At 38.4% G+C, this 18,448-nt stretch overlaps 1 protein-coding gene across 6 annotated transcripts in view; it reads right to left on the reverse strand.

Annotated features, from left to right (window-relative positions):
• The window catches only part of FARP1 (FERM, ARH/RhoGEF and pleckstrin domain protein 1), a 459,262-nt gene that overhangs the window by 143,206 nt on the left and 297,608 nt on the right, over positions 1-18,448 (reverse strand). For all 6 annotated transcript variants that reach the window (XM_069205182.1, XM_069205178.1, XM_069205181.1 and 3 more), the window contains exon 13: positions 14,231-14,471. In XM_069205182.1, coding sequence (XP_069061283.1) covers positions 14,231-14,471 — 241 coding nt within the window. The remainder of the gene's footprint in view (positions 1-14,230; positions 14,472-18,448) is intronic.

Below are 18,448 nucleotides of genomic sequence, written 5' to 3' on the forward strand. Positions count from 1 at the left end.
ACTAGAGATGTCTTATTATTGGCATGAAATGGTGAACACAGTTATAGTGGACACACTTTGATAATGGTCTTCTTTGATAGTGATGACAAGTATATTCATACACATCACCTTTACTCAGATCGAACCGTAATTACCCTTGTGGAACATATTTATCACAGACTAGGTTGTTATGATCAATAAGTATATGTATGTACATACATTTCTCAGATAAAAATGTGTGCGCACAAGAGTACAATCACTGCTTACTCACATGCTATAAGTGACTATATTGTACACATTTGAAAAAAGTGTAGTATGGAATTCGGTGTGCACAATTAAATAGAATGTTGTTTTCCTTCAAGGTCAGTTGGTTAAAAAGGCAAAAATAAGTTGCAGAGCTATACTATAAATGTCCAGTGATTGGAATCATTAACTTATAGTGGTAGGAGAAACGAAAGCATGTTTGTCTAAATATTGCCTCATGTATGCCTTGCTAAATAAAGGTTTGGAAAATATATTTTATTAAGTCACCACAGACATACAGTGACAGCTTATAGTATGGTCAACTATATTTATTGCAACTTTCTTTTCCTTTCAGAGACTGGGCCAGTGAACAGGATTGTTGATTCCGCTATTTCCCATAAAGGTAATGGGCGGTAAGTAACTGAGCTATGCATCCAGGAGCTGTACTTGGTTTGCACAGTCATAATATCAGCGTGGACAGATTTTTTAAAATGACAAACTCGGTTTATGCAAGGTCAAGCTTTAGCCTGATGGTAATTATCCACTGGTGAATGGCATGAAGTCAAATGTTTGTTAAATGAACAGCCCCATTTCATATACCCTGGATCCCGGAGTAGCAAGAAACATGGAACTCTTCTGAGGTAGATAATAAACTGAATAAGGAATGAGGCTGGTTTGATACTAAAAATCAAACACAAAATGGCAGACATGTTCTCTGCATCCCCTACCTTAAAGAGATGTAATGATATGCATAACAAACATAGTGCATGGTGATAAAAAAAAACAGTAATTGATTTGAAATGTGAAATTCCTTCAATATCATTTATTTATGAAAACTGGCCATTTAAAAATGATTCCTCACAGCTAGAGCAAGGTAAAATATCAACCAAATAGAAGAGAATTTCTATAAACAAGACAAAGTCAGGCTTCCACCTGTAATCCTATTTGGTAAAACAGTGATAGTGCTGTATGTCTTAGAATAACGGGGCATATTTAGCGATCAGACCACATCTACAGGATACAATAGCTGACTGGCAATTAAGCTCAGATATATTAAGAGGGTTCTATTTTCCAGTGACTTTCACCCTCAGGCATAGTTTAATTAACTGAGTTGGTATACAAACGTCCTCTTCTTCCTTGGCTACACTATGCCGTTCTAATTACTTAGCATGCAAGCAGAGAGCTTGCCAAGCCTGACTACACAAGCCACTTTGGAGCACACCTAGGTTTAATAGGACACAAAGTTTAAAGCTATGTCTTGTATCAAGGGACCAACTGACAAAAAAGCAGTCAATCACTCTATGGAACAATACAGACGGCAGATGCAATGAGAAATAAAGCAAATTGTAACTTAATCCAAAACTTTTCAATTTACAATGATTACGCAGGGCACATCTTTATGAAGCATATATGTCCAAACCACCAAGTAAACTTCATAAGACATATGCGTACATCAGGAAAGTAAAAAATACTGCAACAAATGAGTTTCATTAGGGTAATTAGGCAATACGATCTGATGACAGGCTATGTTACGATTAACAATGCCAATTTTCTCCCAAATTACAAAACATAGTTTTTGTGGTGACTGCGGATCAGTGAGCCAGAGTTCCAGGCAAAAGACATTATGACTATGTAGTAAATAAAGGCGAGTATGCAGCTACATCCAGATCATATTGCATTTGTATTGCTTGGGTTAAGTCACAAAGAAACTTGTATTGCACAACTGGATCCTCTACTACATGATGACCATCATGTAAGAGCAAGGCTACTCATGCTTTTGTGTAAAACGTAGAGCTGGTACGTACAGATGATTTATTGTAGTTAAATGTCCAAGAACATCTGATACAAAAACGAGACTCTGGGGTGGAGGAGAAGAAGGGACAAGTTCAGGGTGAGTGTGAATTTGGAGTGTTGAGGCTTCATATCATGCAAGTGCATTGAGCTCACAGAGTCTGAACAGTCTTCACAAGCTTCAGCCATAGGTTAGATAGAACAGGTAAAACCAGAACAGGTTTACAGCAAGAAAATAGTTAGAACATGTAGAAGCCCTCAAAAAAGCTTACAAAGTATGAATACCATGCACACACTGTTACCCACATTTTGATATGCATGCTCAAATCAACCAGCTCATTTCCATTTCAGCAGTGAGAACCCGTCTGTTGGCACATGTCCATGCTTTTTATGAAAAAAACATTTGCAGACATTTGTCAATAAAAAAGGACAGTAAATGGTGCCACTAGCCTCCACCAGGGTGCCTGAATCAAATACACATATGCAATATTAACAGACATTAACAGTGGGCAGCTATGTTATAAGCTTGAATTCATGTTTTCAATCTTCATAAATCAGTGGTAATGTACTATACAAATCCTACCAGCAAGACATTCTTTGCTACTTTCTATATCTGGCTTGATTAACACTGCTTGTGTGACATGAGTGTACCATGCAGTTTAACCCCATGTAGGCTAGTGCCACAAATACTGTCCATTTGGAATCTCCAGGAATGCAGCAATCATGTTGAAAAGATGTGGCAAATCTTTAGGTCAAATTCAGGGAATTCTAGAACGCTGAATAGGGGCGTATTTTTGAACAACTGATGGTTCATCCACATCTCCCGACTACCACAAAACAGATGTTTGTTTGACAGTGGTACCTGGCACCGGATATCTAAAAATTGTCCATCTACTGCAAGATTACTTTATGTGACAACGCATCCAGGGCATTCCTCATAACACATCCAATGAAAATACCAACAAAGTTACATTTGTGAATGGCAAATAACAGACCACCAACATTGCAATTTTTCCACATTGCTAGTCACTTGTAAACTCGCATTGACTTTGCTTTTCTAATGCAGTGCAGTTTTACGATGATCACGTTCAGCCATAGGGAATTTAATAACATCTGAGTAGGCATGATTGAGTACTATGGACAACAGGATTACTGCATGGAGAAGTTCCAACCATACAAAGTACATTTGAGAACAGTTTTCCAGAGTAGAATAACATTCGGAGAGTGTTCCATATAACATGCTGAAAGGATATTAAAAAAACTATGACGTGACCCACTCCTCCCCGTTCACCTGAAGAGGTACATGCTGACAAAGCAGTGCATAGGATGAGACAAAAAAAGCTTCCCTTCAGCACCCTGTTCAACAAATGACAAAAATGAGAATGAAGTCCCAAATACTTTTCGGATCCATAAAAAGGGAAAATATGTTAAAAAAAAGTCTTATTGCAGGAAAAATTTATTTAAGCAGAAGATGGATGAATGATGCACTGCCAATCATGCGCGAATTGTGTTTAAGTGCTCTATTCACAGTGTCAGAGGGTTAAGTTGAAACTAATGGATGCTGCCATATCAATTTGAGTGCAGAATGCCAAAGCAGCCTACCTCAGTCCTGACATTCAACCACAAAGAGAGACATCCCTTTGACTGCTTCACAAATAGTGGCACACAAAGCAGCAATTGCTTTGGTGCTAGTGCATTAGAAATGCCGCCTATGAAATGGAATGGCTTGCTCGGTGCCATAGATCCATGGTTACCTAAGCATGCTTCTGTACAATTAACACCTTTTGTTGGATTAACAATAAAACAGCATCCCAATTAGTGCAGAAAGCAAAGCAGGTACCATCTGGAGGCATCAAAACACAAACGCAAAACAGTTTATCTGAATACTGTCCTGGGTCTCATATGACTCAGGCATTCTTCCTTGTGTAATAATACAGCACAAAAGCGACCGTCCGGGTGAATCAACTACAGTCAGACTGATTATAGTTCGCATAAGTCGAGGAGTCTCTGATGCGAGGGAATCATCACAGCCTATGTATACCGCAGAACTACTGATAAAACAACAATCAGTGGGAAATAAATTACCACCAGGAAAAAATATGCTTGCATCATATTATATCACGTTCTGTAAACTGCAAAGAGTTGCTTCAATGAATGTAAATCTTCATTGTGGAAACGTAATAGGCTTGCTAAAACATCTTTAAAAACACATAATCTGGGGTTGCTCTGTAGTAATAGATGCAGTTTATTATATTGCCCTCCACCTTCAACTTTAAAGGTGCAAGAGTGTAAGTAACACACCCACAAACACTAAAATAACTTTTAAGCACTTCAGCACCTTTCAGTTTTGATATGAATCAGACGGTTATCAATCATGGTGGTCAAGATGTTATGAAGGATTTAACTGTATGCTCCAGGGCTCGTACAGAATGCATACATTTGTAGAATTGGTGTGATGCATTGTTTGGTTTAAGAGGATAAAGATTCATGCTTTACAACACAGAGCATGGGCATGATTAGCCCAGATTAATCAAATAAAGATTTGCCATATTCGTTTGTATCAATTTTCTAAACCAGGATCTGGTCTGAGAGTAACGTATGAAGTTGACATTTAAACCCATATCGAGGTAAGATAGATAAACTTTCTGAAACTAGAAAAGCTTACAGGACCGAATACTACAAGACGAGCTAAAAGGACATGAAAAACAAAGTGTGCCACACTGGTGGTTTAATACACATGGTGGTGTTGCTGTCAACAGAGCTATAGAACTGGACTATTAAGACTTTTCTGCAATAATAGAATGTGAAGCACAAGGACCTTTGGAGCTCTGGGATTGTGCCTTGAAAATACCACCCTATCAATAACTGCTGGAAGATAATGTATTGCTCTGAGGTATAATAGGGGGCACAAAGTAAAGGAGACAACCAAAACGTCAAGCAGCACAGAGACAGAGACAGTTCTGTAGCTTTCCAGAGTTTAAACATGCTTACTATGTAGCCATTCACTGAATAGACCATGTGATGGAACTTGGGAAGAGCTAGGCCAAAACTAAACAAAATCTAAAGAAGCAAGCATTGGTTACTGATGATCAGATAAAAACCCCCACCTTGCATTGTTTAGCCAATGTACTATGCCAACAGACACCAAGCAAATTAGTTATCTTGCTACTTGTATATTTAGCATTTCTTCATTCTTTAGTTAACCTGTATGCTTGGCTTGCAAATTGGCGATCTTCTGAAAAGACCAACACTGCCTGTACAGACGGTTACATCAGGCTTTGCTTGACTAAGTTATTGTTCACTCAGTTAATGAGGGGCATTCAAATGATGTGTAAGCTTAATAAATAGTAGTTTTCGGAAAGGGTCTCTCCAAATGACATATTTAACCTATGCAGGAGAGTAGTGAAATTAATGTAATAAGGGACGATGGTTTGGGAAGACCCTCGTGCTCATCTTTACTAATGACCGCATATCTTCTATTGAGGTAAGCAAAGAAGCACCATGGACTGTGGTTTGATCAGCAACACAAAGACATTTATCAGCATATATACACCAATCCTAAGGTCATGGCAACTCCCCAAGTCTCTCATAAGATGGCCCTTTTTGCTGAGGAATGCTAGATACAACAAACATACCCAGTGGAGGTGTCTAATTCACTCTTGGACAGAAGTACTGAAGACGTGAATGTTCTGGCTTCTAGAAAGAAATCTAATTGGTAAAGCAAATACGTTTTCCAGTAGGAGTGCAGGCACAACCAATTAAAAAATAGATGCTACTGAAAAAATGCTTTATTTTCTGTAGTATCCATTTTTCTGATTCTTTTTTCGGTGCTCACTTCCCAGTGCTCCCAGCACATTCAGAGTATGAATTCAATGCAAAATAGTCCCTCACACATTCCTCACAAAATAGTCCCTCACACAGTGGAGGTAGGAACCCATGCCCCTAGAGCCAATAGAAAAACAATAAGATCAAAGTACTACGGTTGGCTGATCCAAGCCAATGGCTGAAGGCTCTAGAGAAGAGAGTCCAATGGGCAAGAATACATGTCCCAGAGCCCTTCAAAGTAAGTATAGAATAAAATATGTTTGCCATGAATGGTGCAAGCATCATACACATCAACCCTAAAAAGGGACTTCAGAATAGAACTACACAGTGACATCAAAAAGGTTCTGATGCTCCAAAAAAGCTTTTACTTCTTCTCTGCATGCTATTCTACGGTAGGAAGTCAGGATACAGGCAATACTGTGCTAAGACACACTAATACCAGCATCCTGAGAACACAATTCAAGTTTGTAGAAAAATAATCACAAATAAAATAAAAACATTAAAACATAAGTAAAGATACAAAATGTGTTCTTCTAGTGAAATAAGAAGTGAATGAAATACTACCCACTCACTGCACAGTAGTTTACTATCCACATTTGGAATGGAGGTGTTATTTCCCAAATTTGGGCAAATTTTTAAAATAGTCACTGCTTTTAGTAAGCAGAAGCTTTATGAGGACGGAACATCAACTAAAGTAATATTAGAGGTTTGCTCTCAAAATATAACGAGGAGCGTGAGAAGACCGTAACATGGGGAGAATAAGTTAAATTGTAGCAGATGCTAGTCTGACTAGATGAAAATGGGAGCACTGCAACGCAAAGCCGACTTAGAAGATTGTGTGCTTGTAACTAGCATGACACACAAGCAAATCTAGCCCATAACACTTAAGCATTTAGTATTTCAAAATTGGAGCTCAAGGGCTCTAAGCTCCAAGCATTTAACAAAGAAGACATCTAGCTATATCAGCAGAAATCTTATTGGCGATGGCTGGGCTGAGAATTTGAGTTGACAAATGTATGGAGACAAGTCGTTCTTATGTATACCCAGGTGAGGTGTGTCCTTTGAGCACAAAGATCTCCAAGGGGTCTGGACAGGATTTCAAGAAGAAGGGAGTAAACAAATAACTGCTGGATACAAGAAATTAGAAAACGTTGCCGCCTCTGTTTTTTTAAGTGCTGAATCATTATTATACACATTTAATTATCTTTTCTTAATATTTTGAAAAATCTTACAACTTCTGAAACAATTGAGATTTTGTATTAATTATCTTTTTGGGGAAATGGAAATCTTTTCATGATATTATGTTGCCCAATAAACTTGTTTTTAAATGAACTTTATTTAAATGTTAAAATTACTTAGGACTTTAAAAAAGTTGCGACACTAAAAAGAACATTTAAAAAGCTGGCGCAGTTAAGGGTTATACAAAAAATTGCAGTGGTTCTGCTTTGGGGACGAGGTGGTTGCACGGACACCGAAAGAGAAGCTGTGAGCAGATTTAAAGGCGACCTGATACAGGGCCTCACAGCACTGAGACAAGATATCACAGCACAACTGGAGAATATTTACAAAAGAGGTGATTTAGGATCAGTCAGACTGACAACAAACTTAATGATAAATGGGGCACCCACTGCCTAAGTAACAGGACAGAAAGTCTAAAGGAACAAGTCATGCAAATAATATAAAAAGCAAGTAGATTCGGAAGAAAAACACTGAGGGAGAATCTATGACTCTGGCTTCAGGAAAAAGTCAAGGCAAAGGACAGTGATATTTTCATTTTCAAATCACTTATTTATACACGTGGAGGAAGTGCTATTGCTTCAAATGAAATGAACCAACAAAGTAGATCAGAAATCCACAAACAGGGACATGTGTCTTAAAAAAGATGACCATTACAACATCTAGAAAAGAGTTCTGGTGGAGTTGGGCAAACACAGATCAATACTGTTAAAATAATTAACACATGCATCCTTATCAAGATTACTCAGTGGCTGAGAAGTTAGAGAATGGAGACATTCACATCGCTGGACATTTGCCTTTGGGATTTCCATCACCTAAAACGTAAAGAACTGGTATGCCACTCTTAATGCAGATGCAATATAACATTGGGCATAATACTGCTGGGAAAAAGGGGAACACTGCCTGGGCGCTCTCAGGTGCATTAACAAAGCAGCATGCTGCACGGAACCCCTCACCACGCAGAAGCATTTACATATAAGTCTGCTAGGCTGCCAACCAGTGCAGGCTATGATGTGCAGCGGAGTCAGGGTTCAATTTCTGCAAAGTTTTCAATTCTCTGAAGTTTCGCAGTAGCATATGCTTGCAGACCTATATTCAGGCTGTTGCACTAATATAACCTTGAGTGTATACTGGTTGACATAATGTGGAAGAAGACTGGGTTGATCTGCACATTCAGGGAACGGTCTTAGTCTAGGGCTACCCCAAAGATTTCACTTTCCCTTCCAGGGTAGCAGGCTCACCTTTCATGGCTGCCCAGACAGTTATTCCATCAATCTACTGGATTACCAATACATCATTAGGCTCATTTTTACTGGTGTTAAGTTGAAGTTGTGTCTCATCCAGTGCTGGATGGCCAGAAGACACTCCCTTACATGCACTATAAAAGATTTATTCAAGTAAATCTTAAGCTGCATGTCACCGCCTAAGGGGTAGCACTATGGATACAAATAGGGCTTGACTACGGATACAAATAGAGCTGAATGGACAGTTCAAAGTGAAACAAACTTTATAACAATAGGGAAACAAAGAGGGGGCTGACCTAATGAGGCTCTAAGCAAACTGATAATCGGAAAAGAAGTATAAAAAACTGTCAATTCTCTTAAACCCACTACCTCACAGGCTTTGAAAGGAGCTGCTACAAAGCTTGTGTAGAGGTAATGGGTGACCCATTTATCTTGCTATATCACATTCTCCTCTTTGAGGGGAAAGTCTTAGAGAGAGTGACAGAACCAGATATTAAATTTGCATGATTCAATGGGGATTACCCAAAACATTGTGCTTCCTACAGACTTGTTGTTTTAATATGGACGCAAAGACCTTTACTAAAGTTATGTTAGGAGATGGAAGGTCATTCCACCACAGCTAGTATGCCCACAAATAATAGCCCCATACCAGAAGAGAAATGGGGAGGCATTACCGTGAGTCTTAAGAATAATTACACAGAATGGCCAGAACTGTAAAGTTTACTACAAGCTTATTCATGTCTAGTGTTATAACCTAATCCACTGTTTGCCCATATAGATTTGAGTAGCTGAGGAAGCTCAAACTGCAAGAGGGACGTAATTCACAACTGGTGAAGCTGCTCTAAAATAACATGTTTGGAAAGATGTTCTGTGTGTCATCAAGGAAATACTTTATAAACAACACCCTAAGAACCTGGTGAAGTCTCCTAGATCTGAGAAACCAACCCTTCTATAGGAAGATATCTAATGTTTGAACTGTGATTTTGCAAGGGTTAAAAGGAGAACATGTTTGAATGACTGTAGTAAGGAAGAACACCAATCCAGTAATTTTGTGCAAATGCCATCAGATTCTGCGGGACAATTTGGGTGTGAAACAGATGGCCAACATTTTAAATGATATGTGGTGGAAATTTGTAAGCATTTGACATCTTGTTTTGCTCTATATGCAGAAGTAGGGTTGTGCAATGTCATAGTCCTTATGAGTTAAAAAAAAGTTAACCTAGTTAAAATGTACGTAAAACATTTTATAACCTGTATTGTTTGAAAAAAAAAAAAAAAAAAAAAAAAAGTCCTTCAAAATTCCAAAAACTTTTAGGCCTGTCAATTCTGCTTCTTTAAGAAGATTATGTAAAAAAATGTTTAAAAGACTGAGCTTGTTTGTTACAAAAAAAAGTTGGAAATTACGTATAACTTTTTTTTAACAAATAAAGGTTTTCTAAAAGGCTCTTGTGGAATTTTTACTAAACAACCCCAGATTTTTTCTGCTAAACAAACTTCCAGAACTTTTAAATAAGGTGAAACTATTTGACTAAATCACGTACTTGCTTTAATTTGTTTTCCTTAGTTGTAGGCATGGACACCACATTTGTTTTGTATAAGTATTATTCAGCAAATATCATTTCAAAAAAGAAACAAGCATTTCCAATGCAAGAGATCTCGCATATTTCGAACAAGTTAATTGTCAACTTTTGACAACAGCGCCCACAAGCAAAAGCAAAACAAAACATGAGTGGAAACTGAGAAAAGACGACTTAATAAAATAAAGTTAGCTTTAAAAAATAAAACTGTGCAATTTTGTTTGTCCTGCTGGGCACGTTACTGCCAGTCACAAGCCTTCTGTTTGCAAAGCACTGGAAGTTAGAACAAAATAGTACCTCGATCACGTTGGGAGCAGCAGACAGGCACTAATTACGTTGAAATCAATTAATGCTTGATACCTGCTTCACACCGAGGAACGGAAATGATGCCAGAGATGCCTTGACGAATTACGAGGCTGTAAAAAAGAGTGTCACACACACCAACAAATGGTGGGTGGCCGGCGGGCTCCAAGCCCTTAACTGATCACAACAGCGTCTCACAAATGAGACGCATGTGCAAGCGCATGCACTCACAGGCTCGATCCTTAAAAACTTAGGATTATGAAGTATAATTATGGAAATCTCTGGCAATTAACAAAAGCAGGGTTGTTATTATTATGCAGAACATACTCTGGTGAAAACATTAGTATTAATGAACTGTGTAGGAAGGACGGTCAGGATCTTAAAGACAAATATTTGTTAAATTGTCAGACTAAAGACAGATTAAAATGGTGGGCTGTTATTGGCAAATTCAATGGACTGTGCTGATCAGTCAGTCACAGCATTACCTGGACTGTGAGCACAACAGAGGTGCTACCAACGTTTGATAATCTTCCCTGTACAGCCATGGGGCATAGACAAGGGCTTGGCAAGATTGGAGGATAACCACTGCTAAATTTCTTTGAACTCCGCTCTGGGAAAATACTCATTTTACAATAGTTTTATGTATATTTATGTCTCTTAGAACTGTTTTAAAATTCATGTTCTACGGGTAGCAAGATTACTAATGTACCATTAATATTGAGTACACATGTTTAAAGCAAGTCGTAAAAACGTAAAATCTACAAAAATAGATACTCTCCATTCCGAAAGTTGGATTAGCGTGACATTCTTTGCAATTTTAGGTAGCAATAATAAGTTTACTTTGAAGACACTCGACATTAAGTTACTCACACTCCGAAAACACACAAAATGTTGTTACTTAGAAGCAATCTGCCCACAAGCACCTTTTCAGTTAAATCTATAATCTGCCAGAAATAGCCAAGTAATGCTAGTAGAGTAACCTCCAGAGAAACAACTAGATTCTGTAACTGCAAACTACACTGATGATGCATTATATACTTTTCCACTAATGGGACTTGATAAAATGACATTCGACCGAAATAAGTGAGTTGAATAACATATTAATCATGGTTGTCAGCCTGGATATAATGCAATTCAGACTGCATAAACGCCTCATACATTGAGAATGATCCATGCTATGCCATCAGTACAGAATGACCCACACCTGATCACGGGGATATCATTTGTGCTGTCCAAGTAAGCTACACTTCATAGCCTATCAGTAAAGTTAAACCGTAATGTATATTCTATTTACTTGGCATTTATAAGAAGGCCATCATGTGACAGATCTGTGGATCCACAACCAAACAGAAAAAGTAACAGTACAGTCAGAATGCCACAATACACTTTTTCTTAAACTTTAACTGTATGTGGTTCAGATTCAGAAAATGTATACCAGCTGCAATAGTAAGATTATATACACATCATGTACTATCATTGAATTCCAAGACTCTGTAAAGCTCAGAGTATAAGAAAATAATTACATCAACACTGATGCAGACATGCTAAGGACATTTAAAACCTACAGATATATTCCAAATAGATATATCTGAAAATATCTATCTAATGTGCTTTATTAAAACAAGGCATTAAAAAAGATGCCACTTTTTCTTCACTTCCATGAACTATATTACAAACAAAGTTACAATCTTCGAAATGTAGTGATTATGTGTGTCAACTACAGACAGCAGATCTTCAAGTCATGCCATCTTATCCAAAACATGTAAAACACAACCACACAGTAAAACCTTCATATTTACAGCTATAAAGTGCGGTAGGGAAAAGAGACATATGTAAGACCGCAAACACATTACAATACTAGGAGGAACATTCCCTATAGAGCAGCAGTGTGTTGCTCTAGCCATTCATTTTGCTAAGAGCCAGAATAACTGTTGCACGAGTCAATGACTTCTGTGCTCAGTAACTATCCGTCATAAACATAGAAAGGCCGCCATTCAAAAAAAAAAAAGAAGAAAACATTCTATTTTTCAATATTGTTTACTGATCAGTCTTCAGGAGACATTCCTTGGTGCTACTGTGAGCACAACCAGAACCATGCTCTGACCATTTTGTGCATGAGCCAATATAGGTTCTATGAGCAAGCCATTTGCTTCCTAAGATGACCAACTCTCTGTCTTTTTGGGGGCCAGAGTGTATTTAGGTTTATTTATACTATAGAGTTATATATGTGCACTTGGCAAACTGCTTACCTTGCCATACAAACATCCAAGGAGCCACTAAATACATATTATGGGTAACATGTACAAAAATACAAAAATTAGAATTTGGAATGTAAAGGCTCCTGAAGTACAAAAAATAATAATATCAAACATTTACTAATTACTAGTAAATGAAGATTCTTCCTGCTGGCCACAAACAGACTTGCACTCATTTCAAACACTTCACCAGGCACTGAATTCACTTAGAGACAATTGGTGGAAAAACATGAAACTTTTGACAAGCATATTTTGTTTTCAGTGACTGTTCTACACAGATCTAAATAGATAAACCCTCAGCTCATACTTGACACTGTGTTAACCTAATCCACTTTAGATCAGCATCTAACACATTCTACCCTTGAAATCTCAAATGACAAGATCCACTAAGCTAAAGGAGTTATTTTAACAACCCACAACAAAACCGTCTGCATCTAAAACCTTTACTCCGTACACTGTTCTCAATGTAAACAGAGTGCAATCTAAATACACAGAAACTGCATTATGATGCTCCTGGAAAGAAAAGGTTCTCAAGGATTTCAGGCATCCTAACCAATCTGTGTGATTCCGAGAAAACTGGCGAGTAAGAGGCTCTTTTGATTTCTTAATTTCAGAAATCAATTTCCTGGTGCAGTTCTTTTGAGAAGATCTCAACTGTACAAACAGCTCAACACTGACTAATCCACGCGAGGCAAATGTACTCAGACCAGTCACTCCCATACTTATCAGCATCAACTGGGCCTATGGACCAGATCCTAGCAGCTGAATAAATTTGGACCATCCTCGTCACTGAGGCACACAGATGCATCCTCCTCTTCAGCATCTTCCTCAAGATGGTGTAGGCTACCAAAGGAATACTTATTCCTAGGCATCTGGGAGGAGTTTAACACAACAGGATTCCCAAACACTAGCGGATGACTGAATGGGCTCGCCATTTCAGGTTCAGAATCGCTTGAGTCTGTTCCACTGCTGGTGGAGCCATCTACCATCTGAACAGAGCCCATGTGATCCATCATCCCACGTGTATAAAGGGACTGCATGACAGGACTGTGTCTTGTCTGTCCAGGTGAAGACACACCATTTGACATCATCTTTCCCTCTGATGCAACCATTTTGGCTAACCTGCCTTTGCAATTACTTTCAGTCCTGGGCTCATGAAGTGGAGTTGACGCCCCTTGGCTTAGTATGAAAGGGTCTGTTTCTGACCTGTTGTGGACATTCTGTAATTTTTTTAACTGTGGTCTCTGCAAAATAGGTGAACACCTGTCATAACCATGACAAACATAGGTGGGCATATCTTCCTCCATATGTCTCTCACGGATGCCATGGCCATTTTCCAAAATATAGCCCTTAGGCCCTGTCCTGTTGCATGTAATGGGGCTTGCGCCTTTGCTACTGGGAGGCAAAGGAGTGGCCAATGGGCTACGAGTGTGTGGACCACTAAACATATCATCTATCAAAGAGCTGTGCCTTGGCATTCTAGGACTTCCACCAGTGTAAAAAGACATATTAGCAAGGTCATCGTCAATATATTCCTCAATAATGTTAGACGAAACCTTTGCAGTGGAGGGGGAGTCCCTACATCTAGTCTGTTTATGATATTCATCTTGGTGGCGAATGTAAAGACTACTGGGCATTTCACACTCATAGTTGTCATTTGTTTGTGACCGTGACCGAGTTAAGTGAACCCTACGAAGGTCATACTCGCTATCTACATCACTGCAGTCAATGTAAGGAATTGAAGTGCTGCTACCACAAGCAGCCCTGGATGCTGGACCTGTGCTTGGTTGCTGTGACTGAGATTTGCTCTGCTGTATCCTGTCCTTGGCAGCTTCATCTTGTTCATCTAGAGTTACAATTGCGGTTTCATCCATCCTTTTGCCTCCCTTTGGACTTTTCTTTTGTGCTGGACTTTTGCACTGTCCAGATTCATCTGTTGATATAATAAGTTCTTTTTCCTGGTATGAGCTCGAAATCACTGCTGTTTCAACGCTCTCACCATAAGTGTAGCTAGAACTCTAAAAAACAAAAAGGGGGAGAAAGCACAATAGTCAGACAAAAAAAGAACAAAAAAACTACAGACATAAAACTTAAAACAGTAAATGTGGACTTAACATATGAACTCTCAAGAATGTTTTTCAAAGTATGGTACTAAATTATTCATTCAGAGGGTAGGCTATAGCAACGTATATTGCTTTTTGATAATTTCAGAGTGGTAGCACATACAGTGTGACAAGATGTCATTATGTAACAACAGTATTAACCACAACATCACTTTGCTGCCAGCACTGGTCTTTCTTTTCACAAATTATTACTAGGGTTAGTCCACTTGGTTGAACTGAATCAGAGTAAGAGACTGCAACCCTTGGCATGAAATGGGGAGAGGCCACAAACTTAACAGGTAGATTCACAGATCGGTCAAGGGCTTAATGTGACAATGGCTGCAGTTCAAAAGAAATTCCCAAACTTCCTGCCAATAATCCCACCCTCTTACTAATACACAGTTCCTGCTGTACTATGGTGTAATTCTGTCAGGCTTTCACAGTGCAAAAGGTGGCAATGTGCAAAAAAAGTGGCAAGGAATATCTTCCACTCACATATTTCAAGTGCACAGAGGGAAATCTAAAACAGACAACAAAAACAATGTCCGAAATGCATCATTCAAAATTTCCCTTTTGTTGCTATGTGCTTTATTTTGTGACAGCACCTTTCAAGGTGGCTTTCTTGACACAAAGAGGTCTTTTTTAACAGACTGAAAAGATTCCAGGTGTCAACAATTCTTTAATTGACAAACTGATAGCAATATGCATAGGTGGTATAATGTTCTTGAAGTGCGACAGCCACTTTTAGTGAAATCAAAAGATCTTGGCTAACACAGCACTAAAAAAAAAAAGCCATTGGTTTGGCACTATCTGTTAGTCTCGCATTTGAGAAGGCAAGAAAGCAGGGCAGAAAGGAAGGAAAACAGAAAGGAAGGCACCCAAAAAGGAAGAAAGGCAGACACAAACGAAGAAAGGGGTGCAAGGAAGGAAGGCCAAAAGAAAGGTAAGGAGGGGTAAAAATAGAAGCAGGATGGCAAAAACAAGGAAAGGAGGAAAGAAGGACAGAAGGAGAAAAAAGAAATAAGACAAGAAAGAAAGAAGGTAAGAGGGTGAGAGAGCGTAGCTTATATAATCTATATTAACATGAAATGTTTATGATTTAAGGTGTGATACTGCCGCATAAAAACTATAATAATAGTAATTTTGCTTAAGACATGCACTTGAATTGTGACCACGGAGAGTGGCCACCAATGTATACGCGAACTAATAATGATGACCAAAATGTTTATATTACGTTTAAATAAGTTTATACTAACATTTGCGTTATTAAATCTGTACTGAAAACCTCATAGGCCTTAACTTAGCTGCTTGGCTCTCATATTAAATGCATTTTTGTATTTTTCAGTGTGCTGACTCACAAGGGTACATGACCCTGCATGTTCTTTTTGGAAGATGAATGTAACCATGTAGATCTGTTTCCCACCGCTTCTCCTCGTTTTGCAAAATAAATGTTAAAAGTGAAATGAAACAGTGTAGATTAATATAATGTACAAGGTCATTCAAACCGGTGAAGACAATGGAACTGCTGACTAAAAGATGTGCAAAGAATTACAGAAGGATGAAATCATACCGGACATGCCACCTCTGAAGACGTCAATTTACGAAGACCAATCAAAGACTTGTAAAATAATATGGGGTGAAGATTAGGATTACCTAATGCTTATTTTGATAGGTTAAAAATAGTGGGGTATAACAGTCGATCAATAGAATTTTGGGGGAATGCACAATGGAAAAGGGATAAAAACCCATGTCACAGGAAGTCATTTAGAATTAGGTAGGGAATGCTATTGATTTTATCCAGAAACTCTGTCACTGTTTGGTGATTTGGTGGTTTACTTAAACCATCCTCGCCCTTAGAATTGCCCATTTACACTTTACCTCCTAATGAGGGAAGTGCCCTTTTGCCCCAGAGCTGAGTTCTGACTGATGTCCTGAAGACGAAGACCGAACCTGTGCGCTGACCTAATCCTTATAGGGTAATTATGACAATGCATTTGTAATTTGTCTGTTTGCTTTTCCTTTCTAGGTACCAACTGCTTACTTTTGACAGAGACCATAGTTAGATGTTTTCCAAATTGGTGTTCGAAATCGTTTTGCATGAAGCCCACCATGCTAATGCCAATCAGTGGTTAGGACAGGTGTTCACTAAACTGATGCAAATAGACAAACAACTGAGACTATGCTTTGTTGAACTGACGCGTTATTGACACTCTGCTAATTCATCTATGTTCACGCCATGTTATGTTCTGATGTTTGTGATTCTCGCCTTAATGAAATCTTACCAAAGTTGCCATATTGTGACTATGCTGTTATGTTTCTTGGTTTTGAGATTGACTCACTTGCTATTAGATTTGTAAATAATAGGGAATAAAACTCATAAAATTCTACTAAACCGGTGTGGTTATTCATGGCTGAAAGGTCATGGTAGCATCTTTGAATTGATTAATGACTTTGACTAAAGTGAAATGTATTGTTGTGATGAATATTGATGACATCATAGATGTATTGATTGACATATTGATTAGCTATCTCGTCCTAAGGTGTCTCTCAACTGGGTCAAAAGATTCATTGGCCTAAAACGAGTCCTGATGTGTAATAAATTATCATAAAAGGACGCGTTAACAAGGGCAAAAAAGAAAGAAAAAGAATCCCTGCCAATCACCTCAGTGCCAGTGAAAAGGGACACCAATGGTCACACTACGGTTCACGAAAAACTCAGACTCAAACACAAACCTAGAACACCTCCAGTAGACCCAGAGATGGTGGAGCTCCCTGAATTAAAAACATAAAAGAAGCCACAAGAAAAGGAAGAAGGCACAGAAGCATAGTTTTCCCCAAGCCAGCCAGGGGGCTTACTTCCTCATACCATGTGTTGGAGAGAAGAGCCTTTGATTGAAAAAAAGACTAAAAGTAAAGGTCTTATTATTATTGAGCCAGTTAAGAATGCACTTTTTAAGCACCAATGTTAGCTTTAACAATTATAAGTTATTGATATGTAATGTACTCACTTACAGAGGTGGACGGGTTGACAAAGTGATGGGGAGAACCAAGTTGGCTCTCAGAGTCTGTGCACGAGCCGAGCCATAAAAATGTTTCAATTGTAATTCATAGAAAAAAGCTCATTTGAAAATATGATAAACCCTTTCAAAAATTCAAATAAGTGAATGTCTTCAATATGCAAAAGTGTTTCATCATAGTATATTAGATTACATCCCTGCACTGAGAGACATTTATTAAAAGTTATAGTTTTTAGTTTTTAAGCTTGAAATTAAAAACATTCATTCTCCACCTAAACCTCACCCTTGGACAACAATGCCACTGTTGAACTTAGAGGCAGGTAAGTAATCATGTGCACCCCATATGTGGATTTGATTTTTATTACAGATGAAGCAACATGTTACCCTCTTAAATCAAACAAAAGAGAGATATTTGCCTTGGATCACACATGGTCTTCAAACTGGGAAACAGGGATTGATACCAGGTTTCTTGTTTCATATTGTTCAATTCATCTACTAAAATGGCTTCTCTTTCCCTCTCCTGCTTTACATCAAACGTTAATTCTTTATCTTAAATTCTGGACCCATGAGGTTAGATCTTATCTGGAAGGTAGAAGACACATGAAAGTTTGACTCATTTTAGGCTTGAGGGTCCAAGATGAACCAAGCTGAGCCAGAGCCAAGAATTGGAATCAAACCTTCAGCGGCACACTCCCCTCTACTCGTGCACATACAAAACCTGTCCTGAATATCTAACTGCTTTAAGTGCATTGTCCCAAAAAGTATTAAGTGGAAAATTGATTTTGTGTACGATTTAGGTTAGGAATAAGAGTGCCAATTCGGGGACAATAAGGACTTAAATAGTGAAACTCAGCTCAATCTCCAGAGTGAAACTAC

The sequence above is a fragment of the Pleurodeles waltl genome, chromosome 8, assembly GCF_031143425.1.
Source record: "Pleurodeles waltl isolate 20211129_DDA chromosome 8, aPleWal1.hap1.20221129, whole genome shotgun sequence".
NCBI lineage: Eukaryota > Metazoa > Chordata > Amphibia > Caudata > Salamandridae > Pleurodeles > Pleurodeles waltl.